Source organism: Pan paniscus, chromosome 15, assembly GCF_029289425.2.
Source record: "Pan paniscus chromosome 15, NHGRI_mPanPan1-v2.0_pri, whole genome shotgun sequence".
Taxonomy (NCBI): domain Eukaryota; kingdom Metazoa; phylum Chordata; class Mammalia; order Primates; family Hominidae; genus Pan; species Pan paniscus.
In genome coordinates this window covers 70,331,830-70,358,867 of record NC_073264.2, presented here as the reverse complement: position 1 = coordinate 70,358,867, position 27,038 = coordinate 70,331,830, and the positions used below count along the sequence as shown (strand labels likewise).

The 27,038-nt window shown below is 40.3% G+C and overlaps 1 protein-coding gene across 9 annotated transcripts in view; it reads right to left on the bottom strand.

Annotated features, from left to right (window-relative positions):
- Positions 1-27,038, bottom strand: part of EXD2 (exonuclease 3'-5' domain containing 2) — a 52,996-nt gene that overhangs the window by 7,169 nt on the left and 18,789 nt on the right. For all 9 annotated transcript variants that reach the window (XM_003824090.6, XM_003824091.6, XM_008977808.4 and 6 more), the window contains 5 exons: positions 7,769-8,025; positions 6,239-6,365; positions 1,810-2,141; positions 689-795; positions 299-434 (listed from right to left, as the gene is read on the bottom strand). In XM_003824090.6, coding sequence (XP_003824138.1) covers positions 299-434; positions 689-795; positions 1,810-2,141; positions 6,239-6,365; positions 7,769-8,025 — 959 coding nt within the window. The remainder of the gene's footprint in view (positions 1-298; positions 435-688; positions 796-1,809; positions 2,142-6,238; positions 6,366-7,768; positions 8,026-27,038) is intronic.

Below are 27,038 nucleotides of genomic sequence, written 5' to 3'. Positions count from 1 at the left end.
CGGCTTCTGAAGGAACTGGTCTTCAGTCTTTCATGAGCAAAAGGGAACCACTGTCCCCATGACAGACCATTACTGAGTATGGTGTTGCACTCCAGAAACAGAAACGGCTCAGGAGGGGTAAGGGCCACTATAGCAAGGGCGGCAGAATACCAAAGCTCTTGGGGAAGCTGGATACTAGGAACAAGCCTCTCAGCCAAAGTGGACAGACTCAGCCACAGCCCCCAAAGGCTCTGCATATGGCTACAAAAGCAATTTCCATCTGCCACAGACAACCAGGGTGGCCCAATGCCACACTCACCGAATGTAGGAGTCTCTCTTGCCACACACTACACACAGGTTCTCTTTAACCATCAAGTAATAGTCTCCAGGAGATTCGGGCCTTCCTGCAGGTTCAAACCGTAGCTTCACCACAAAGGGCTCTTCGCTCACCAGCTCTTAAGAGAAGAGACATCAGTGTTTGACTGTTCCCCCTGCCCCCACCACCACACCCAAGAAGCAGCACTACCTTCACTGTTCTCTGCTATGGCCTGGCAGAGAACATGATTTCTGGGTTGTGCCTACCCAGTCCCATGCATCTCACGGTCTCTCTGCCTTCTTCTATCCCTCCCTCTTCCTTATCTCACTCCCCACTCCTGCCAGCATCCAATGCACCTAATTAGAGATAAACAAGGACAGCTGAATCTCATACCACCAATGCCTTTGTCCAGGTACCACTGAGCTTTTCTTCTATCACAAGTGCAGAGGGGCTGTCCATCAGGAGCATGGAGAAAGCAGTTATCATAAAGAGGTGATTTTCTGCAGGGAAAGGAAAGAGAAATCTCAAACCGGAAGCTAACTGTGGGTCAAAATGTCTGTTGCCTTCCCATGCTCTCCTCTGAGTGACTCAAAACTATTCTCAACACTAAGGTCAAACACACCACTATGGAAAAAACAGAGTGAGAAACCATGTTTAATCCTCACCTGCATTGGGCTAGGAAACAGAACTAAAAATGAATGAGTTTATGCCTCTAGTTTTTACACTTATGGACTAGGACATTAGGGAGTGTGTCAAGTGGTTTACACACAGCTCTGCTGTGAATGCAAAAAAGAACCAAGCAACAAGAAAACTGCCAAATCACTGGATTAAACAAAGTACATTAAAAATTTAAAAGTTCAAGCCAAAGTAATGAGGGCCATGTGGATTTACTTCTAACTCACAGGCAATAACACTTCCTTCAATTTAATCATCCAATTAATTCCTAAAGGCACTTTGCTACAGGGACCAAATTTATGCTCCAAAGTACTTATTAGTCATCTTCCTACAATAGAGGAATAAGTTATACGGGACATTTTTCATTGGCTAGAGAGTAACATTTTCTTGGAGCTGGATGTCATTCTAAATAATCAAATAACATATGAACAAGAAATCAGATGATGCATTTCTCCTGAAAAGTATGAGGCACTACATGTTATTTATTTTCCACAGATAGCCTGAAACAAGGAAGGAATGATAATTATATCCCCATTTACAGTTGGAGAAGTTAAGGCCTAAGGTCACATCAGGGTCAATGACAGAACTAAGCTAAGCTTTCCTCATTTCCACCCCAACTGTCAATAAATAAAAAGGTGAAATAAGGGAAAAGGAGAAAAATACACAAATAAAGCAAAGGAGAGACCAAATGTCTCTGATGGAAAGAAAAAGCAAGATTAACCCCTGGAGAGCTGCTGCTCCCCTACTACAAGCCTTCTCCCCAGACCCCAGGGAAGCATCACACCCTTTGCTAAGGCTGGGCCACTGACTCTTTACTAGACAGGGAGTGATTCAGTTACCTGGCAGAATAGCCCACCCCCAGGGGCTTTCTTTTATGTTTTCTGGGGTCTCTCCCTTGGTGGTTGCCTGGCACCATCCCATCCATCTTAGACTTCTTATTTCTTGGCTTCTGCTGAGATTCTGTTGCTTCCCCATTAACCTCTTCTCCCAATCTGCTCATTCCTTTGCTTCGAAATGGGATGTCGACCACACCCTGGCATTTTTCCAAGACTTTTCTCCAGCTACTGTGGTCATCGTTTTTTTCTCCAGGTGAATTCCTAGAGAAAGGGTATCCAAGAAGATGAAGAAAGAGAGCCACTGAAATCTGGGCATCCCTGGCAGCATAAATTACCTGAAGAGAAAAGTCAGAGATCAGTGGAATCTGGAAGGCAAACCAGAGAGAACAACTTCAAAGTCAATCACAAAGAAATAGATAACTCTTAGGATCCTAATTCAAAATGTACGACAACCTGGGCACCATACACTTCCTTAAAACTTTTTATTATAAAAATTTTCAAACTACACAAAAGTAAATTGAATAGTATGATTAACTCTCATGTTCCCTATGTTTTTAACTAAAATAGCTAAAATAATGACTTACTCTAAATGCTGGAAAATCCTCACCTATATAAATCAGTGAAGTTTCTATCTGCTATCAAATTGCTGGACAGATTTCTCTCAAGTTTGGGGGAAGGGTAGTTAACAAAGGCCTGATAACTAGTACATGAAATTCACTTTGGAGGCAGTCATCCTCTGGAATGGCTGAAATCATGATTCATTAAGAGGCCTGTGTGACTGTCAATCAGAAATGAACTGCCATATCTATTAATAAGATATTGAAAACAAAGAAAACAAATAGGTTTCAAACATGGGCCTCAAATCAAAGTCACAGGGCCCATTCCTGGAATTTACTTATTTAATAGTGGTAAGTCATTCTCCTAAGCAACTGGTGATAGGCAAGCTGGTCATAAAGAAAAGTACTGTGGGCCAGGTATGGTGGCTCACACCTGTAATCCCAGCACTTTAGGAGGCCAAGGCGAACAGATCACCTGAGGTCAGGAGTTCAAAACCAGCCTGGCCAACATGGTGAAACCCTGTCTCTACTAAAAATACAAAAATTAGCTGGGTGTGGTGGTGGACGCCTGTAATCCCAGCTACTCAGGAGGCCTAAGGCAGGAGAATTGCTTGAACCCAGGAGACGAAGATTGCAGTGAGCTGAGACCGTGCCACTGCACTCCAGCCTAGGAGACAGAACAGGACTCCATCTCAAAAAAAAAAAAAAAAAAGTAGTGTGGTCAAAACTAAAATTCGGCTGGGTGTGGTGGCTCACGCTTGTAATCCCAACACTTTGGGAGGCTGAGGCGGGTAGATCACTTGAGGTCAGGAATTTGAGACCAGAGCAGCCAACATGGGGAAACCCCATCTCTACTAAAAATAAAAAAAAATCAGCTGGGCGCGGTGGCATGCGCCTGTAATCCCATCTACTCGGAAGGCTGAGGCAGGAGAATCGCTTGAACCTGGGGCTTGAACCCAGGAGGCAGAAGTTGCAGTGAGCTGAGATCGCACCACTGCACTCCAGCCTGAGCGACAGAGTGGGACTCCATCTCAAAATAAATAAATTAATTAATTTAATTAAATTTTAAAAAAAAACTAAATTAAATTTTTAAAAAACTAAAATTAATAGCTTTTCCCAACAAAAAGTGTAAGGACTTTAAAATTCTATTATTTCACCTTTAATAACCAAGCCAGTGAATAATTCTATTAGTAAGGATCATTTATACTTTTAGAGTAAAACAAGTTTGGATAAAATTTTCCACCTAGATCCAACAATCTAATCTACATATCTATTAGCAGACTGTTTCCCACAGAAGAATGTGTGCTTGAATGAGAAGACTTCAGAGTTCCCTTTAACACATTATTTTCTAATGATAAAGAAACAAATGGTACTAGGATGACTGGAGGTCCACATGCAAAAGAGTGAATGTGGACCCCTACCTCGCAAGACACACAAAAATTAACTCAAAATGGATCACAGACTTAAATGCAAGAGCTAAAACTATATGACTTTTAGAAGGAAATATAGGAGCTAATCATCATGACCTTGGGTGAGGCAATGATTTCTTGACTATGACACCAAAAGCATAAGCAATTAAAGGAAGAGATTTTTAAAAAGAAACTGATAACTGGAGCTCATCAAAATTAAAAACTATTGTGCTTCAAACAACCAATGGTAGAAAATACTTTATAGATCATCTATCTGAAAAGGATCTAGAATATATAAAGAATTCCTAAAACTCAAAAATAAAATAACAAATGACCCAATTAAAACATGGGCAAAGAAATGAATAGACATTTCTCCACGGAAGATATACAAATGGCCAATACCCACATGAACAGATGCCCGCATCATTAGTCACAAGGGAAATGTAAATCAAAACCACAATGAAATACCGCTTCACACCTACTAGGATGGCTCTAATGGAAAAGACTGACAATAACAAATGTCAGCAAGGATGCAGAACCCTGACACCCTCATACACTGCTGGTGGGAATACAAAATGGTGTAGCTACTTTGGAAACCAGTTAACATTTCTCAAGGATGAACAAGTGGTAACTGACTCGGCAAGCAAGGTTGAAACTAGGCCTATGCAAGTGGTATGGCAAAAAGCCTAAGTTCAAATGAGTTTGAGCCACAGAGACCAGGAAAGCATAAGGAATGGAGACACCAGGTATCTGTGAAGACAAGGGTGAAAACAGAAGGATAAGGTGAAATCTCTATAGAGAACACTTACACCCTGATCTCCTCCTTTACAGCACAGGGCCAGACAACTATCCCTCCCCTAGCCCAAAAGACAGTAAAAGTTTAAATCATATAATGGTTAAACCACAGAGGATCTGGACCTGGTAATACCAGGCAAAACTGAAGGGAGGGACAAAATGTCACCTGAAGAAAGGGGGATTAAGGGAGAGATTACACATTGAATGTTAAAACCACTGGCACCTTTCCCCCACTCAGTGACTGGAATATAGGCAGTGGGACTTACACTTCTTGAATAGAATACTAGAAGATTCATCTGTGGAGAAACTAAGTCACCTGAGAGAAAAGACAGTTACTGACTTTTTTTTTTTTTTTTTTTTTACTGCTCATGCTCCCTTTCTCAAGAAACTGTTATGAATGTACTCCGCCAAGGCAAGAAAGGAAGAAGACATGGAATTTAAAAAACAGAGGATCTACTATGAAAGAGAAAGGTGAAGGGAATTCCAGGCTGATGGTAAATGCAAATTCCAGGATGAGAGTTGGGCAGCAGGCCTAGAGTGCACTCCATCCTGGGAGGAGCCAGATGATAGAGGGCTCTAGGAGAGAAGGCTCCAAGGGAAAATGAAACAAGTAAGTGACCTGACGTGTGTCTGAACCAGCCCAGAGGAGATCCATAGTTCTGATAAGGAGTCTGGGGTGGAAATAATAGGTACATGGAACACTATGCAAACAAAATACTAATTATTAATCCTGGGAAATAAAAGTAACTGCAGTTTACTATGTGACTCAGCTATAAATAATATAAATACTGGATATTAACCTGATAAAAATGATGATTTACCTAAATTGGGAGGATGGGGAAGAGAAGTATTTGTCTGGGGACAGGGGAGCTGCAAGAGTACTAAACCGTATCTCCCATAGTATGATGTCAAAAGATAATATAAATAAATAAGAAAGAATAACGCATGCATGTAATTTAGAAGTATAATGATAATTACCAGAAAGAAATGAAAGTGGTTGCCTCTGAGGAGAAGAAGGAAGAAGGATTAGGAATGGGGAAAGGTAATGCAGGGAACTACTTACTGCTTCTTAAAATAAGTTATAACTCCTACACACTTATAACACTATATATTTTTTAAATTATATATTTGTATTCATAAAAAAATCCCTTTTTCTGAAATGCCCAACATATAGTAAATGCTCAAAAAAAATCAGGACTCTTGGCCGGGCTCGGTAGCTCACACCTGGAGGTTGAGGTGGGTGGATCATTTGAGGTCAGAAGTTCGAGACCAGCCTGACCAACGTGGTGAAACCCCATCTCTACTGAAAATCTAAAAATATTAGCCAGGCATGGTGGTGCACATCTGTAATCTCAGCTACTCAGGAGGCTGAGGCAGGAGAATTGCTTGAACCCAGGAGGCAGAGGTTGCAGTGAGCCAAGATCGTACCACTGCACTCCAGCTTGGGCAACAGAGTGAGACTCCATCTCAAAAATAAAACAAAAGCAGGACTCTTATCCTTTATTTAAGTGATTATTGTAGACCAGTTAGCTGGAGTATCACCAGAGAATGAATCTATTTTAAGGCATCTCCATCCAATACTTATACTATATTTGAGAATTCGAATTTTATAAACAGTTATACTTCAGAAACAATGACTTTCCATTCTTCAACTACTCTGATAAGAAGTACCTGGTCCTCTGTGAGAGTCTCAGCATCCCAGTTGCTGCAACGAAGTAGAAGGGACTTGTCAAGGGGAAAGTTCAAAACAGTCTCAGCGAGGGATTTCAGGCTAAGCCCATTACAGAGCAAATTGTTTCTAAAAGAAACAAACAAACAAAACCATGCATCAAAAACGGGCAAAGGACATGAACAAGAAAATCAAAAAAGACATATAAATGGCCAATAAACAGAGATAACATACTGAATCTCACTAGACATCAAAGAAAATGATAATTTGTTATCTATTTGTGAAACACTTTATAAATCCTTTCTGTAGTTTAACTCATTTAATACTCACACCAACCCTGTGAGGTGGCTACATTATCAACTCTACTTTACAGATGAGGAAACTGAGGAACAGAGAGGCTTAGTACTGTGCCAAAGGTCATACAGCTGGCAAGTGGCAGCACTGAGACTCTTACCCATGCAGTCTGCTCCCGAGTCAGCTTTTAGCCTCTATCCACACTGCCTCTAACAGCACACAGTGACAGTGGCATTCTGGGGAGCTGGTGCCAAAGAAAGGAAGGCCTGATGAAGGGAGGCTTTTACTGTTATACTCCATAGACTTTCGCAGAGTTTTAATTTTCACAGCAATATCTTAATGTATTACTTTAAAAAATTATACTTCACTTATAAGATCTTTATATAAGCCAAACTAACAAACTAAAATAAAATTTCATTTTATACTAAAAAATTGTGATAAGTACAGATTTTAATCAGGCCTTCTTTTAGTTTACCAAATCTCCAACCTTTTAGTGACTGTGTCACTTCAGGCAGGGCAAGAGGCTGTTTCAGTCCACGTTGTTATAAATGAGGACCCATACATAAACATGAGGAGGTAATTATGACTCCCCGCCCCAAAAAGACAAGCTGAAATCAAATTTCCACAGGAATAAAATTCTAAAGGAAATCTCTCTTCCTCCCAGATAAGGGCTGGTCTACCATCATTTTTGGCCTAAAGCAGGCTCTGCAAACTCAAAGGCTTATTAGGAGGAGCCAGGGTTACAATGGGAGTGGTGGGGACTCTGGCAAACTGAACAGAGCACGCTCATCTAAAGGGCACATATGCTACCCAGCCAAATGCTGCCATCTAGAACTGTAGACTCAGTGTAGTCAGATTACCTAATTTCAAGAGAAGCCAGAAATACAGATTTTTACATTAAATATTCTTGATTTAAACAAAAATTCCCAAAAATATCATATGGGAAAAAAGAAAACCAAAAACCCTTTGCAGCCATAATTTAGCCAGTGGGACCACCAGCTTTTAGCCTGTAGCTTACAGAGATCCCTCAGTAATGTTTGATCTAAAAAGGCTAATTCTAGGTAACCAAAGTTTCACAGAAGTTGGAATGTCTCCTTACAAATTCAATATGCATCTTAGAAGCCTCTAGGCTCCTATACAATTTCACATGTCTCACTATTGAGTCCCAGGCATCTACAAATCTGGCTAAAATATTTGTCCCGCAGCTACAGGAATCCCAGCATTCATACAAACCACACCTCTGCCGCATGGCTAGGTATCGGAGGTCCAGGCACCCCCTAACAATGAGGCCATAATCCTGCAGAAGCTTGCTGGCATCTTCTGAGCATCCCACTCCCACTTTCAAAATGGTGCCATCTGCCAAAATATCCAATAACGTTCTTGGTAGTGTTTTTCCTCCACAGATTAGCTTGGGCAGGCGAACCAAGACACACAGGCCACTTGGGGAGGCCATTTGTAGAAGTGACAGAGGGCTGGCTTTGCCTTCCAAATTTACCTGCAACAGAGGAAGACAAGGTTGTGGTTCACACCTGAGCACAGCAGCGAGCATAACATATAACTGTGACAAAAAAGTCTAAGAGGTACATCCTTAACTTCCCAAAGGTAGCATCTGACCAGGTTTTGGTTTGCATCTACAGATAAGCCTACAGTAACAAATGCAATGGCCTTTGTGAAGCAGTGGCCTAAACAAAGGTTACCGAGAACCCCAAACGCCAAGGTCTGAAATATAAGTCCATAAACAGCGACCAGCCGACACAGGGGAGCTCTGGGACATACACTGGCAGTCATATGGAACATGCTGGTTTTAAAAGGCTAAGGAGGCCGGGCACGGTGGCTCACGCCTGTAATCCCAGCACTTTGGGAGGCCAAGGCGGGCGGATCACCTGAGGTCAGGAGTTCAAGACAAGCTTGGCCAACATGGTGAAACCCCGTCTCTACCAAAATTATAAAAATTAGCTGGGCATGGTGGCATGTGCCTGTAATCCCAGCTACATGGGAGCCTGAGGCAGGAGAATCGCTTGAACCCGGGAGGCAGAGGTTGCAGTGAGCCGAGATTGCGCCACTGCACTCCAGCGTGGGCGACAAGAGTGAAACTCTGTCTCAAAAAAAAAAAAAAAAAAAAAAAAAAGGCTAAGGAAAAAAGGCCAAGGAGTAGAGTGAGAAATGATAAACATCCTCTTTTCATTATCCAGCCTCTCTAATGTACACGCAGGTAACTCTAGTCATTTACCTTATCATCACTGACTCAAGATCCAATTTTTAAAAAGAGGTAGAAGATAGAGTACTGTAAATAAGTGGTACCTGATAATATAATAAATCCAGGTAGCACCAAGTGCTTTCTCAGCATTTTCTAGTCACAAATGGCATTCATAAAAAGAAAAAAAAAATGTATATTGAGCATAAGTTAGGGCCTTTAAATCTTAAAAGATACAAAAAACTTTATACAATAAGTGATCGAGGTTTAACCTTTTTTCTTTTTTTTAGACGAAGTCTGGGTCTGTCGCTCAGGCTTGAGTGCAGTGGCTCAATCTTGGCTCACTGCAACCTCCGCCTCCCGAGTTCAAGCTATTCTCCTGCCTCAGCCTCCCGAGTAGCTGGGGTTACAGGCACGCCCAGCTAATTTTTGTATTTTTTGTAGAGATGAAGTTTCACCATGTCGCCCTGGTCTCGAACTCCTGACCTCAAGTGATCCTTCTGCCTCGGCCTTCCAGAGTGCTGGGATTACAGGCATGAGCCACTGTGCCTGGCTGAGGCTTAATCTTTTTGGGGTCATAGATAAGTTTGAAAAAATGCTGAAAGCTAAGGATGTTATTCCTAGAAAAATGTACATACAAAACTCACATACATTTTCAAGGGATTAAAATTTCCCTAAAGCTATCCATAGAACCCAGATTAAGCACCCAATAAATTCTAATCCTTCTCACTTGTCAGGAGAGGAATATAGGTGAATCAGTTTGACCAAGTATGGTGAGATCATGGCAAAGCTAGGGCTATCACACCATCACCTAAATTTCCCAGTCCCTAGAATAGTAGTTCTCAACTGAGGGTAATTTTGTACCCCAAGAGACATTTGGCAATATCTGGAAAAATTTTTGGTTGTCACAAGTGGGGAGGAAGTACATAGGCATCTAGTAAGTAAAGGCCAGAAGGCTGCTAAACATCCTACAATGTACAAAAAAGAATCAGCTGCCCAAAATGTCAATAGCGAGGAGGCTGAGAAACTCTGCTCTAGGGCAATGTGGTCCTCTCGCTACTGTACTAGCTGCCTGCTGGGCCTGCAGTGCCACAGTTGCATACAAAGTAATGGAAGAGAGCGTGCTGATTTAAGGAATTTATAATCTTACAGGAGGAGTAGGAGGGATACACATAAACACAAGCTCACACACACAGAAAATGACATGGTAAATGCCAAAGGAATGTTTCAAGCAAAGTGTCACAATTAATCAGAGGAGGTACACTGCATAATTGAAGTGACCAAAATCACACAGAGGAAATAGTCAAGATCACAAAAGAACTGCTGTTAAAAAAAAAAAACAAAAAACTGGGAGGGTTCTGGCCCTCAACTTTTTTTCCAAGTCTCGCTCTGTTGCCTAGGCTGGAGTACAGTAGCGCAATCTCAGCTCACTGCAACCTCTCCCTCCCGGGTTCAAGCGATTCTCCTGCCTCAGCCTCCCGAGTAGCTGGGATTATAGGTGCCTGCCACCACACCCAGCTAATTTTTGTATTTTTAGTAGAGACAGGGTTTCACCATGTTGGCCAGGCTGGTCTCAAACTCCTGACCTCAAATGATCCGCCCACCTCAGCCTCCCAAAGTGCTGTGATTACAGGCGTGAGATACCATGCCCGGCCCTCTAGCCCTCAACTTCTTTTCTAAGGCGGAGTAAAACCATGATCTAACTCACAAAAGACTTACGCTTCCTTCTTAGGCACTGCTTTATCAATGAGAGCTATTTTCGTATCCTCACACGAAAGCGTGCCAGTTTGATCTCATTGTCTATTTCTTGAGGCTCAGCCAAGGTTACAAAGACCTGTGAGAAACACGACTACTGGGGTTCCAGTTCTCTAATAATTCATCCGGATGTGACCAAATCACTTTTTAAAAAATTAATGAGTAGTTCTTTCCCTCTGTGATATCAGCTTTCTCCAAGAAAAAGCTATAAATCTCTACTTCTAATAGCTAGTACTGCTAATTTGACATAAAACTCACTACAAATTCCTAAGGTTCAATATTTGTACCTCTTTACAGTCAGGTCTCATTGTCTACCATACATTAATTTCCTTGTTAATACAGTGGTGAGTAAAAAGAAAAGATAAAATACATTAAATAAATAACTAGATAAATAGACAGATAGGTAAATTGAGTTGTCTTTAATGTTTCTGGATTGTGCTTAAGATCCAATATACTATAATCAAAGTTTTCTCACTAGGAATCCAAATGTTTATGATTCCACTAGGTACATAACTTATATTGAATATATAATTGGAAGAATAATGTTTCTAGGAGAGTCAATTTAGCTTAAAGAATAAGATATCTAGTCTCTATTTCTCATATTTCCCCCTTTTTGCTTTCTAATGTCTTTTTGCCCTGACATCACTACTCATGGGAAACAAGAAACCCTTGGCTTATCAACATTATTAAAAAGTGACACGTTTTAATTTCATTAGCATTATTTAAACCAGTGGTCTTATTAGCATTATTTAATCTAGGGTTTTTAAAATTAGTCAACATATATGAAAATGTTTGAGACATATACTATATATATTTATAAATTACGCAAATACTGTATTAATGTGTTATATATACACAAAAGTACAAAGTTTAACTGAACAATAACAACAATCATTACAGATACAATTTCTAACACTCTGCTGTTTCAGTGATTCATTTAGAGAACAATGGGTTAGAGTCCTCCTTCCATGAGCCAGGGGATAATCCATTTTGGCTTCAGTATTCTTAAAAGAAAAAAACCAACAAAACAGTATTCATAAAAAATAGTTTCTGGAATGGCCTGTGATTCTTTAAATGACTTCATGAAGGCTACAGAGAGTAAAGAATGACATGGGACCATCTTCTGGGCTGGAACAGGTTAACTAATGAGCACCCCTAGTCTGTGGAGTTTATGTATCAGTTAAATTTAGACCAGGGTTTTGAGATAGGAATGAGTTTACCCTGTTCAGGCAACAGAACTAAGGCCCAATGTGGCTAGACGCCGATAAGAGTAGGATGAAAAGAGAGTAGGAGGAGACAAAATCAGAGATGCTGAAAGAAGCTACAGCAAGTAAGACCTTAAGAGCATGTAGGTAATTGAGACATCTGCGTTTTATTCTTTTTTTTTGAGACAGAGTCTCTGTTGCCAGGCTGGAGTGCAGTGGTGTGATCTCGGCTCACTGCAACCTCCGCCTCCCGGGTTCAAGTGATTCTCCTGCCTCAGCCTCCTGAGTAGCTGGGACTTCAGGTGCCCGCTACCACACCCAGCTAATTTTTGTATTTTTAGTAGAGACAGGGTTTCACCATGTTGGCCAGGATGGTCTCGATCTCTTGACATCATGATCCACCTGCCTCGGCCTCCCAACATGCTTGGATTACAGGCATGAGCCACTGCACCTGGCCATCTGCATTTTACTCTAAGCAATGGAAGGGTTTTGGGCAGAGGACTGACACAATCTAATTTGCATTTAAAAAAAATATTTTGGTGACTGTATGGAGAAAGGATTGTACATGCGCAAGAGTCAAAGCAGGGAGGCCAGTCAAGGGAAGATTTGCAATAGTCCAGGTGAGAGATACTTGAAGCTTGGACTCAGGAGGTAGTAGGGGTGTGATATAGTTTGGATCTGTGTCCCCACCCAAATCTCATGTTGAATTCTAATCCCCAATGTTGGAGGTAGAGCCTGGTGGGAGATGACTGGATCATGAGATGGAGTTCTTATACATGGTTTAGCACCCTTCCCCCTTGTTACTGTATACTGAGTGAGTTCTCACAAGATATGGTTGTTTAAAAATGTGTGGTGGCTGAGTATGGTGGCTCATACCTGTAATCCCAGCACTTTGGGAGGCCAAGGTGGGAGGATCGCTTAAGTCCAGGAGTTTGATACCAGCCTGGGCAACATGGGGATGGGTATGGTGGTGTGCACCTGTAGTCCCAGCTACTCCAGAGGCCGAGGTGGGAGGATCACTTGAGCCTGGGAGGTGGAGAGTGCAGTGAGCCAAGACTGCGCCACTGCACTCCAACCTAGGTGACAGAGTAAAACCCCGTCTCAAAAAAAAAAAAAGTGTGTGGCACCTCCCCGCCGTCTTGGTGCTGCTCCTGCCATGTAAGATGCCTGTTCCCGCTTTGCCTTCCACCATGAGTAAAAGCTCCTGGAGGCCTCACCAGAAGCAGATGTGGCCATGCTTCCTGCATAGCCAATTAAACTCCTTTTCTTTATAAATTACCCAGTCTCAGCTATTTCTTTATAGCAGGGCAAGAATGGACTAATACACTGGGTCTACAGGATGATGGTTTTGGGAAAATCACCTTGCTCAGCCTTTATTGCACCAATTATTTGTACCTGTTATGCAAGGAAATATGTAGCCAGAGTCTCCAGAAAGGACCAGGCAGGAGTCAGGGGATCAAAAAGGTATTTAATGTCTCCACCTGCCTCAGGAGAAGGGCAATAATAGCTCCTAAAACATGGCAGAATATTCATTTTGTACAGGTGATTTATCCACAGTTATACCTCATTATAGGTAACTCAAAGAAACCTATACCTCTTTGTGATAGCATGCTGTTATTTCCTGCTTTGTATAACCACTTCTTCGGATTTGCATATATTTTGCCATTAAAGAAATTTAACATATACTGTCTGTTTATTTCTGCCTTTCAATCATATCACCATCCTGTTGGACAACCCTCTGAGAGAAGAATGTCTCACTGATTTTAATCTTAAAGGTGGGGAAGACTAGGGATAACAAGTTTGGGAAGAAAAATCAAGAATGAATTCTGTTAGGAACATGTTAAGTTTGAGATGACTATTAGACATTCAAGGAGAGATGTCAAGTAGGCAGGTGAATATGAAAGGCTGGCATTCTGAATTTGAGAGTAATCACCATATCAATGGTATTTAAAGCCATACAATTAGATGGGAATACAGGAAAAGAATGGAAATTAGAAGACATAAATTAGTGGCCCACGGATCCATCTGTTGACTCACAGACATGCTTTTATTATAATATTATTTTTGGTCTCCACGTATTTAAAAACTTACGCCAGAATTTTTAAATTAGTAGAGTTCACATTTTAAAGAATCCATACTCCAAGTTCCTTTTTAAAGAACTGGGCAATCCAGTAACAGTTGGTTTGAACTATATGGCAGCTTTTTCATTTATATGAGGCATGAATTCTCTAATTCACCATATGTCTTTTCAACTGAAGCCAAATGTTGTCTTCACTTACCATCATATTTGTACACCACTATTTTTCTAATACAAAGAAATATTTCTCAGGATCCATGTTGCTAGTAAAACTACAAAAATGAAAGATAGACCCTAGAGGCCTTATGTTTAAAGAAAAAATGAAAGGTAATACATTTCCTTATGAATTTAAGAACATTCCTATGTATTAAAAAAAGCAAACAATCACTCTATATCATTCATTTACAGAACGTGCTTGACTCTTGTAGGCATCTCAGTTTGCAATATCTGGGGTGGATACAGAAGAGACCAAGCCTGACCCATTTCAATATTTAGATATCAGGTAAAACAGGAATCAGAAAAGGAAAAAGTAGAAAGGATAATAAGATAGGAGATAGAAGAATGTGAGTGTGATGCTTTTGAGAGCAAGAATAACGAGTCCAAATAAGTGTCCACTGGACTAGAAAACAAGAAAGCCATCAACTTGACCAGTTTCAGTGGAGTAATATGGAAAGATGTCAGATTAAAGTTGGTTGAAGAATAATGAAGAATAAGAAATTATACCCAAGAGAACAGAAGGAAAGAAACAATAGAAATAAGAGTAGAAATCAAACACAAATAAAAAGAAGATCAACAAAGCAAAAAGTTGGTTATTTGAAAAGACTAATAAAATTAATAAACCCATGGAAGGAATTATGACGAAAAAAGAAGCACAAGGAAGCAAAGTCAGGAATGAAAAAGGAGACATTCCTAGTTATCTACCAAATGGGGTAAAAATTTTCAGAGGATATCATAAACAAATATATGCCAATAATTTTTTTTTTTTGAGATAGAATCTCACCCTATCGCCTAGGTGGAGTGCAGTGGCACGATCTTGGCTCACTGCAACCTCCACCTCCCAGGTTCAAGCGATTCTCCTGCCTCAGCCTCCCGAGTAGCTGGGATTACAGGTGCGCACCATCACGCCTGGCTAATTTTTTTTTTTTTTTTTTTTTTAGTAGAGACAGGGTTTCACCATGTTGGCCAGGCTGGTCTCGAACTCCTGACCTTGTGATCCACCTGCCTTGGCCTCCCAAAGTGCTGGGATTATAGGCATGAGCCACCTCACCCAGCCAGCCAATAATTTTTTTTGGAGGGGGAGACAGGGTCTCGCTTTGCTGCCCAGGCTGTAGTGCAGTGGCATGATCATAGCTCACTGCAGCCTTTAACTCCTGGGCCCAAGCCATCCTACCACCTTAGCCTCCTGAGTATCTGGGACTAAAGACTCACACCACCATGCCAGGCTAATTTTTTAATTTTTTTGTAAAGACAGATTCTCATTGTGTTGACCAGGCTGGTCTCATACTCCTTGCCTGAAGTGTGTTCCTCCCGCCTCAGCCTCCCACAGTGGTGGGATTACAGGCATGAGCCACTATGCTTGGTTTATGCCAATAATTAAAAAATTTTAAAGATAACATATTTAGATGATAAATGAAATATATAACTTATCAAAACTGAGACATTAAGAAATAGAAAATATTAATAGCTCTGTAACTATTCAAGAAATTGTATCCATAATTCAAAAACTTCCCTTAAAAGAGAACTCCAGATGGCTTCACCAGTAGATTCTAACTAAACATTTTAAGTAAAAAAGAATGACAATCTTATACAAACTCTTCCAGAGAACATAAAAATAGGAAACACCCCTAACCTGTTGTATGAAGCTAGCATAACTTTTTTAAATCAAAGCCTGACAACGGCCAAGCACAGTGGCTCACACCTGTAATCCCAGCACTTTGGGAGGCTGAGGCAGAAGGACTGCTTGAGCTCAGGAGTTTGACACCAGCCTGGACAACATGGCAAGACTCCCATCTCCACAAAAAAATTAAAAGATTAGCCAGGCATGGTGGTATGCACCTGTAGTCCCAGCTACCTGGGAGGCTGAGGTGGGAGGATTGCTTGAGCCCAGGAATTTGAGGCTGCAGTGAGCTATGACTGAGACACTGCACTCCAACCTGGGCAAAAGGACAACTCTATCTCTTATTGATTGATTGACTTAGAAAGAGTTTCACTCTTGTTGACCAGGCTGGAGTGCAGTGGCACAATCTTGGCTCACTGCAACCTCTGCCTTCCGGTTTCAAGCGATTCTCCTGCCTCAGCCTTCCCAGTAGCTGGGATTACAGGCACCCACAACCAAGCCCGGCTAATTTTTGTATTTTTAGAAGAGACGGGGTTTCACTGTGGTCTCGATCTCCTGACTTCGTGATCCGCCCACCTCGGCCTCCCAAAGTGCTGGGATTACCGGAGTGAGCCACTGCACCCGGCCCAACTCTGTCTCTTTAAAAAAAAAAAAAAAGGCCCAGCACGGTGGCTCACACTTGTAATCCCAGCACTTTGGGAGGCCGAGGTGGGCGGATCACGAGGTCAGGAGATCGAGACCACAGTGAAACCCCGTCTCTACTAAAAATACAAAAAATTAGCCGGGCATGGTGGCGGGCGCCTGTAGTCCCAGCTACTTGGGAGGCTGAGGCAGGAGTATGGCGTGAACCCGGGAGGCGGAGCTTGAAGTGAGCCAAGATCATGCCACTGTACTCCAGCCTGGGTGACAGAGCGAGACCCTGTCTCAAAAAAAAAAAAAAAAAAAAAAAAAAAAAGAGACAAAACACTTGCTGAGAGAGATGGTGTCTGAGACTGGCATTCAAACAGGAGCAAGAGTTGCCCAGGTGCAGGAGCCAGACAGGAGGAGGGCATTTATCCCAGGAATTCAAAAATCAATGTATTTCAACACAATAACAGAATAAAGAGAGAAGATATATAATTATCTCAACAAATGCAGAAAACATTTGATTAAATTCACCAACCATTCATGATTTAAAAAAAAAAACTCTTAGCAAACCAAGAATAGAAATGAACAGATTTAATCTGATAAAGGGATCTACAAACCTACTGCAGATATTATACTTCAAGGTGAAATGTTAAAAGCTGTCATTTTGAGATAGGGCATAAGTCAAGGATGTCCACTATCACCACATCTACTGAACACTGTACTGTGATCCTAGCCAGGTACACCAAGGCAAGAAAAGAAAGAAAAAATGACAAGGACGGGAAAGATATAAAATGGTCATTTTCAAAGATAATAGTCTATGTAGAAATCCAAAAGAATCTACAAGTAATTAGAACAAGTGAGTTTAGAAAGATTCCTTAATACAAGAGAAATATGTAAAACTCAGTTGCATTTTTCCATGTACCAGAAACAGAAAAATGTTTAAAATCTCCATTTATACTTAAATTTAAAAATCACAGAAAACTATAAATACATTATTAAAAGAAACTAAAGGTCTAAACAAACACTTAGATTCAAAAACTCAATATTGTGGTCTAACAATTCCACTACTGGATATATACCCAAGTGAAATAAAATTAGTATGTCAAAGAGATAGCTGCACACCCATGTTTACTGCAGCACCATTCATAATAGCCAAGATATAGAATCAACCTAAGTGTTCATCAACAGACGAATGGATAAAGAAAATGTGACTCAGGATATAAAATCAATGTGCAAAAATCAAAGCATTTTTATACACCAATAACAGACAAACAGAGAGCCAAATCATGAGTGAACTCCCATTCACAATTGCTTCAAAGAGAATAAAATACCTAGGAATCCAACTTACAAGGGATGTGAAGGACCTCTTCAAGGAGAACTACAAACCACTGCTCAATGAAATAAAACAGGACACAAACAAATGGAAGAATATTCCATGCTCATGGATAGGAAGAATCAATATCGTGAAAATGGCCATACTGCCCAAGGTAATTTATAGATTCAATGCCATCCCTATCAAGCTACCAATGACTTTCTTCACAGAATTGGAAAAAACTACTTTAAAGTTCATATGGAACCAAAAAACAGCCTGCATTGCCAAGACAATCCTAAGCCAAAAGAACAAAGCTGGAGATATCATGCTACCTGACTTCAAACTATACTACAAGGCTACAGTAACCAAAGCAGCATGGTACTGGTACCAAAACAGAGATATAGACCACTGGAACGGAACAGAGCGCTCAAAAATAATACCACACATCTACAACCATCTGCTCTTTGACAAACCTGAAAAAAAGAAGAAATGGGGAAAGGATTCCCTATTTAATAAATGGTGCTGGGAAAACTGGCTAGCATATCTAGAAAGCTGAAACTGGATCCCTTCCTTACACCTTATACAAAAATTAATTCAAGATGGATTAAAGACTTAAATGTTAGACCTAAAACCATAAAAACCCTAGAAGAAAACCTAGGCAATACCATTCAGGACATAGGCGTGGGCAAGGACTTCATGTCTAAAACACCAAAAGCAATGGCAACAAAGACAAAATTGACAAATGGGATCTAATTAAACTAAAGAGCTTCTGCACAGCAAAAGAAACTACCATCAGAGTGAACAGGCAACCTACAGAATGGGAGAAAATTTTTGCAATCTACTCATCTGATAAAGGGCTAATATCCAGAATCAACAAAGAACTCAAACAAATTTACAAGAAAAAAACCCCATCAAAAAGTGGGCAAAGGATATGAACAGACACTACTCAAAAGAAGACATTTATGCAGCCAAAAGACACATGAAAAAATGCTCATCATCACTGGCCATCAGAGAAATGCAAATCAAAACCACAATGAGATACCATCTCACACCAGTTAGAATGGCGATCATTAAAAAGTCAGGAAACAACAGGTGCTGGAGAGGATGTGGAGAAACAGGAACACTTTTACACTGTTGGTGGGACTGTAAACTAGTTCAACCATTGTAGAAGACAGTGTGGCGATTCCTCAAGGATCCAGAATTAGAAATACCATTTGACCCAGCCATCCCATTACTGGGTATATACCCAAAGGATTATAAATCATGCTGCTATAAAGACACATGCACACGTATGTTAATTGTGGCACTATTCACAACAGCAAAGACTTGGAACCAAATGTCCATCAATGATAGACTGGATTAAGAAAATGTGGCACATATACACCATGGAATACTATGCAGCCATAAAAAAGGATGAGTTCATGTCCTTTGTAGGGACATAGATGAAGTTGGAAACCATCATTCTCAGCAAACTATCGCAAGGACAAAAAACCAAACACCGTATGTTCTCACTCATAGGTGGGAATTGAACAATGAGAACACTTGGTCACAGGAAGGGGGACATCACACACTGGGGCCTGTCATGGAGTGGGGGGAGGGGGAAGGGATAGCATTAGGAGATATACCTAATGTAATTGACGAGTTAATGGGTGCAGCACACCAACATGGCACAAGTATACATATGTAACAAACCTGCATGTTGTGTACATGTACCCTATAACTTAAAGTATAATAAAAAAAAGAAAATGTGATATATAAATCTCTCCCTCCAAAATGGAATATTATTTGTCCATAAAAAATAATGAAATCTTGTCATTTGTGACAACATGGCTAAACCTGCAAGACATTATGTTAAATGAAATAAGCCAGGCACAGAAAGATAAATACTGCATGAGCCCACTCATATGTGGAATCTAAAAAAGTTGACCTTGGTGGGCATAGTAGCTCCCTCCCATAATCCCAGCTACTCGGGAGGCTGAGGTGGAAGGATCACTTGAGGCCAGAAATTCAAGACCAGCCTAAGAATCACAGTGAGACTTCATCTCTAAAAAATAAAAATAAAAATTAGCCAGTTGTGGTAGTGTGTGCCTATAGTCCTAGCTACTTGGGAGGGTAAGGCAGGAGGACTGATTGAGCCTAGGACCTCAAGGCTGTAGTGAGTTATGATCACGCCACTGCACTCTAGCCTGGGTAACAGAGCGAGAACATGTCTCTAAAAAATAAAAATAAAAAATAAAAGAGTTGATCTCATAGAAGTAGAGAGTTGAATAGTGTTTACCACAGGCCAGGATGGTTGGGAGGAGAGGAGGATGAGAAAATGTTGATCAAAGAATATATAATTACAGTTACATAGGAGGGATGAGTTCAAGACATCTAGTGTACAGCATGGTGATTATAGTTAATGATGATATATTGTATTACTAAAATGCAAAGATAGTGTATGTTAAGTGTTCTCATCATTAAAAATGATAACTATGTGAAGTAATGCACTTGTTAATTAGCTAGATTTAATTATCCCACAATGTATATATGCATAAAACATTATACATAATATATACAATTTCATGTCAATTTTTTAAAACCCTTCAATAATATAAAGAAGTCAGTTCCCTACAAACTGATCTATACAATACAATCTCAATCAAAATTTCAAGAAAATTTTATAGGACCTGAAAATTGATTCTAAAACATATAAGAAAATGTAAGCCAGGTGTGGTAGCAGGCACCTATTGTCCCAGCTACTCGGGTGGCTGAGGCAGGAGAATGGCTTGAACCCAGGAGGTGGAGGCTGCAGTGAGCCGAGATCATGCCACTGCACCCCAGTCTGAGTGACAGAGTGAGACTCCATCACAAAAAAGAAAATGTAGAGTATCAAGATTATCCAAGATATTGTGGAAAAAGAACAAGATGGCAGGTCTTGCTGCCCCAGATATCCAGAGTTATTTTAAAGCAATGGTAAATAAGAAAGTATATAATAATTGGTGCAACAATAGAAAAATAGACAATCAAGGAGACAAAAACAGATCTAGACACATACAGACACTTGTTTTGTGATAAAGTGGCATTGCAGAGCAATCAGGAAAGGTTTATCTATTCAATCTGTGATTCTAGGCAGATTGACTATCCCTTTAGGAGAAAAAATTAAACTTAACCCTACCACACATCATATACAAACACACCTAAAAAATCAATTTCAGGTGGATTGTAAATCTGAATCGCCAAGGTTAAAACCATAAAACTCCAAGAAAATGACATTGGGAGAATATGTTCATGACTGTGTATAGGGAAAGACTTGATCAACTGTACTACACAGATCTTCTGTTTATCAAAATTAAACATTAAAAGAATGTAAAGGCAATTCACAGAATGGGAGAAAACATTTACAACACAAATTTAACTCCCGGAGGGTTCATATGCAGAATATGTAAAGAACTTCTATAAAGACAACTCGATAGAAAATGAGGCAAAAAAAAAAAAAAAGAAAATGAGGCAAGAGACTTGAATGGACACTGCATAAAAGAGGATATCTAAATGACCAATAAAATACAAAAAGATGTTCAATTTCATTAGTAATCTGGAATATGCAAATTAAAATAATAGTGAACTATTACTACAAGCCCAACAGAATGGATAAAATTTTAAAATATGACAGTACCAAATGTGGACAAGGATGTAAAACAAAGGCAATTTTCATATATAGGGAGGTTAAATTAGTGTAATCACTTCTGAAAACAGCTAGAAACAATGGAATCAGTCATATGCTACGGATGGGAAGGTAAATTCATAAAAAGATCTTGGTAAACAGTTTGGCATCATCTATAAAAGTTAAAGTTGTGCGTGCATGTGCACACACACAAACTCCTTGACCCAGAACTCCACTCATAGACACATATGCCCAATAATGAGTGTAAATGTTCAATTGCACCATTCTTTGCAAGAGCCCCCAAATGTAAATGATATATTGTATTACACACACACACACACACACACACACACACACACACACATATATTTTTGAGATGGAGTCTCGCTGTGTCACCCAGGCTGGAGTGCAGTGGCACACTCTCAGCTCACTGCAACCTCTGCCTCCTGGGTTCCAGCAATTCTTCTGCCTCAGCCTCCCAAGTAACTGGGATTATAACTGTATGCATCACCACACCTGGCTAATTTTTGTATTTTTAGTAGAGACGGGGTTTCACCATGTTGGCCAGGCTGGTCTTGAACTCCTGACCTCAGGTTCAGGTGATCCACCCACCTCGGCCTCCCAAAGTGCTGGGATTACAGGTGTTAGCCACCACGCCCGGCCTATACTGTGTTTTATATATATATATAAATGTCCATCAGTAATAGAATGGAAAAATAAGTCATGGTATATTTATACCATGGAACACTATATGGCAACAAATCATAGTCACACCCAACACAGGTAAATCTCACAATGTTTGGAAAAAGAAGCAAGACAAAAAAGAGCACATACTCGATGATTCATTTATACTAAATTTAAAAAACAGGTAAAATTAAACTACAGTGATGAGGGAGGCATGCCTAAGCAGTAAAAGTATAAAGAAAACAAGAAAGTAAATAGACTTTCTTGAGACAGGATAATGGTAACCCTCAGAGGGCAGTGAGGGGGACAATGATTTCAAGTGGGCACAACAGGAGCTCCTGGAGTCCTAGCAATCTTACGTTTCTTGACCTAGTTTCTAGTTACACAGCTGAGCTGTTCTCTTTACATAAATCATTCAGTGTTTATTTTTGTTCCAGGCACTTTTCTTGATGTGTTATATTTCACAATAAAAAAGTCTAAAAAAAGACTCAGGGGCAGGTTAAACAGATTAGACAAAGCCAAATAAAGAAAAAGGGAATTGTAAAAGAGACCAGAATAAATCGTATATAATGAATCTAGAGAGACTAAGATATGTTAAATATTAAATTCCAGCAAGAAAGAAGAAAGGATAAAGACAATCTTTAAAGAGAAATTTTAAATTGATAAAACATCAATCCTATTATCCAGATATTTTTCTGAATCCCAAGCTAGAAATAAAACACCTAGACTCATCCTAGTGAACCTTCAGAACCATAAACTCAAAGAGAAGATCTTAAGAAGAGATATGAAAAAATTACATTACTTACAAAGAATCAAGGTATAGACTGACAGTTATCTTCAACAGCAATAATGGAAGCCAGAAGGCAATGGAATACTATCCTGAAAATGATAAACTGCCAAACCAGAACTTTACACCCAGAGAAAATCTCTTTAAGATTAAAATCAAAATACAGACATTTTCAAAATGATGAAGTTTATTATCAATGGGCCCTAAACTGTTAAAGAACGATTTTAAGGAAAATGATCCCCAAAAGACGGTCAGAGATATAAGAAAAAGTAAGCAAAGAAAAAGGTAAATACAAGGTCAGGAGATCGAGACCACCCTGGCTAACACAGTGAAACCCTGTCTCTACTAAAAATAGAAAAAATTAGACGGGCATTGTGGCACACGCCTGTACTCCCAGCTACTCAGGAGGCTGAGGCAGGAGAATCACTTGAACCCGGGAGGCAAAGGTTGCAGTGAGTCAAGACTGCGCTAATGTACTCCAGCCTTGGTGACAGAGCGAGACTCTGTCTCAAAAAAAAACAAAACAAAACAAAAAACAAAAAAAAAGGTAAATACAGCTGGATGCAGTGGCTTATGCTTGTAGGAGGACCAAGTGAGAGGATCACTTGAGGCCAGGAGTTGAAGACCAGCCAGGGCAACACAACAAGACCCCATTTCTACAAAAAAAAAAAAAAAAAAATTATCCAGGTGCAGTGGCACATGCCTGTAGTCCCAGTTACTCAGGAGGCTGAGGCAGGAGGATCACTTGAGCCCAGGAGTTTGAGGCTGCAGTGAGCCATGCTCACACAACTGCACAACAAAGCAAGACCTCATCTCTTAAAAAAAAAAAAAAAGGGCCCAGCATGGTAGCTCACACACCTGTAACCCCAGCACACTTTGGGAGGCCAAGGCAGGAGGATCACTTGAGCCTAGGAGTTTGGGACCAGCCTGGGCAACACAGCAAAATCCTGTCTCTGTGAAAAAGAGATGGCATGTGGTGGCTCACACCTGTAATCCCAGCTACTCAGGAGGAGGGAGGATTACTTGGGCCTGGGAGGTTAAGGCTGCAGTTAGCTGTGATCGCACAACTGCATTCCAGCCTGGGCAAAAGAGCAAGACCCCATCTACAAAAAAAAAAAAAAAAAAAAAGAAAAGAAGAAGAAGAATACAGGAAGGTAAACACTTTGGTAAATCTAAACAAATATTGACTATAAAACAATAACATAGGCCAGCACGGTTGCTCACGCCTGTAATCTCAGCACTTTGTGGGACTGAGGCGAATGGATTGCTTGAGTCCAAGAGTTTGAGACCAGCCTGGACCACACCGCAAAACCCCGTCTCTACTAAAAATACAAAAAAATTAGCCAGGTGTGGTGGCGCACACCTGTAGTTCCAGCTACTCAGGAGGCTGAGGTGAGACAATCATCTGAGCCCAGGGAGGTCAAGGCTAAAGTGAGCCAAAATCCCACCACTGCACTCCAGCCTGGGTGACAGAGTAAGACCTTGTCTCAAAAAAAAAAATCAAGAACCATTGGAACCAAGTGACAGTGGTGGCACATACCTGTAGTCCTAGCTACTTGGGAGGCTGAGACAGAAGGATCATTTTAGCCCATGAGTTCGAGGTTCAGTGAACTATGATAGTACCACTGCATTCCAGCCTGGGAAACAGAGTGACACCACCCTGTCTCTAAAAAAAAAAACAATAAAGAAGAACAAAAATAATAATCGAATAAACATTTACATAAAAGTGAATGAAAAGGAAAGCAAAACAGGAATGGAGGAATAAATAGAGCAAGAATGGATGATTTTTCATTTTTGTCTTCGTTTTTTCTTTTTTTGAGACAGGGTCTCACTTGCTCTGTCGCTCAGGTTGGAATGCAGTGGCGTGATCTCGGCTCACTGCAACCTCCACCTCCTGGGCTCAAGCAATTCTCCTGCCTCAGCCTCCCAAGTAGCTAGGATTACAGGCGCCTGCTACCACGCCTGGCTAATTTTTGTATTTTTAGTAGAGGGGGGGATTTCACCATGCTTGCCAGGCTGGTCTCGAACTCCTGACCTCAAGTGATCTGCCCACCTCGGCCTCCCAAAGTGCTAGGATTACAGGCGTGGGCTACCGCGCCCAGCCTATTTTTGTTTTCTATTCATCTCTTGAATGTATTCTATCTTATTTTTACAAGGAAGGAAGCCATGAATGACTTTTTCATTGAGTTTTTTATGACAGCAATCAGGAAAATGCAGTCATGCCTAAAGGGAAATGTGGAATCCAACCTGAGTTTAATACACATCAAAAGTCAAAATGATGTGGGGTTAGATTATTTGCCACTTTAACTTTTCTATGCCTCTGCTATAGTAATTAAAGTGTATTATTATCAGATCAATTACTATTCACTTCAGTCTACCCTGTTGTTGCTCAAGTTATACTTCGTTTAGTTGGAATAATCCAGGTGCTTGGCACAGGTGAATTTTCCTAATCTGCTAGAGCTTACCACTTAAACCCTATTTTCTTCTATTGTTGCTGATGTAAATAGTTCTAAAATGATGTAACTTTTTACACAGAATAGATTAAAATCACTGATCCTTTCTTGATGGCCCAAGGTCATTGGTATAAATGACTACTACTATTGCTGATATAAAGAAACACCCTCAGTAGCTGTGGTGTAAGGGCTTTTGTGACTACAAAGATTTCCCCACACTGTCAGGTGTTCTCTTTTTGGTCATCACAGTGTTGGCATCTAGTAGCCTCTTCTATCAACCTGTGAACTGATTTTGTGGAGCCATTCTGCTTAGGGACTCTTTTAATTACATTTCCTGGATACAGCAAGAGAAATAGCATTAGGGGTGGAACCTGAAGATATTATTAAACTGCTGCAATCTCATGATAAAACTTTAACAGATGAAGAGTTGCTTTTTATGGATGAGCAAAGAAAGTGGTTTCTTGAGATGGAATCTACTCCTGGTAAAGATGCTGTGAACACTGTTGAAATGACAACAAAAGATTTAGAATATTGCATAAACTTAGTTGATAAAGCAATGGCAGGGTTTCAGAGGACTGACTCCAATTTTGAAAGAAGTTCTACTGTGGGTAAAATGCTATTAAACAGCACCACATAGTAGAAAAAAATCTCTCATGAAAGGAAGAGTCAACCAATGTGGCAAACTTCTTTGTTGTCTTATTTTAAGAAACTGTCACAGGAACTCCAATCTTCAGCAACCACTACCCCGATCACTCAGCAGCCATCAATATCAAGGCAAGACCCTCCACCAGCAAAAAGATTACAACTTGCTGAAGGCTCAGATAATTATTAGCAATTTTTAGCAATAAACTATTTAATTAATGTACTTTTTAAAGATATAATGTTATTACATACTTAATAAACTATAGTATACTATAAACACAACATTTTTTTTTTCCCCGAGACAGGATCTCCCTCTGCCACTCAGGCTGAAGTGCAGTGGTGTGTTCATAGCTCACGACAGCTTCAACCTCCTGGGCTCAAGCAATCCTCCTGCCTCAGCCTCCCAAGTTGCTGGGACTACAGATGGTTGTCACCACACCTGGCTAATTTCTCTTTTTGTAGAGATGGAGTCTCGCTATGCTGACCTGGCTGACTGGTATTAAACTCCTGGCCTCAACTGATTTTCCCCACCTTAGCCTACCAAAGTGCTGGGATTACAGTCATGAGCCACCGCCACACTCAGCATAAGCATAACTTTTATATGCACTGGGAAACCAAAAAACTCATGTAACTCACTTTATTGCAAGATTTGCTTTATTGCCATGGTCTAACATCGAACCTGCAATATCTCCAAGTTATGCCCATATGGTGAAAATTAGATGATGCAAGCAAAACATATAGTACATGGCTTAGAGTAAATGATGTTTCAAATGTTAACTGTTATCTTTTAAAATCCTAAGTAATAATTTCCATTTAAATAGAATTCCTTAGCTATTTTCTCCATGGCATCCTTATGAAAATGCTACTACAAATATTAACAGTGGCTAATATTTCATGAACACTTACTACTATATGTTCACACTGTGCTGAATCCTTTATGGGGGTGATCTATTTGAATCCTTAGAAAAGCCACTGGAGGTAAGTACCATGACGTTCCTATTACAAACAACCAAACAAACAAAGACTCAGAGAGGCTAAATAGCTTGTCCAAGTTCACAAAATGATAAGTGGGGAAAATAGAATTCATATAGGTTTGACATAATTGTAATCCATAATTGTAAGCACTCCACCATCCTGAGAGGAACAGCAGCTTCTTCTGCTAAAATCTGCTTATAAGCAAGTTGAGAACAAGTTAATTCATTTTCCTTTAACCTTATTTTCTACTTGACTGTCCAAGGTCCCAGTTGGAAAAGCAGAAGTTGGTTTGTTTGTTTGTTTGTTTGTTTTTAACT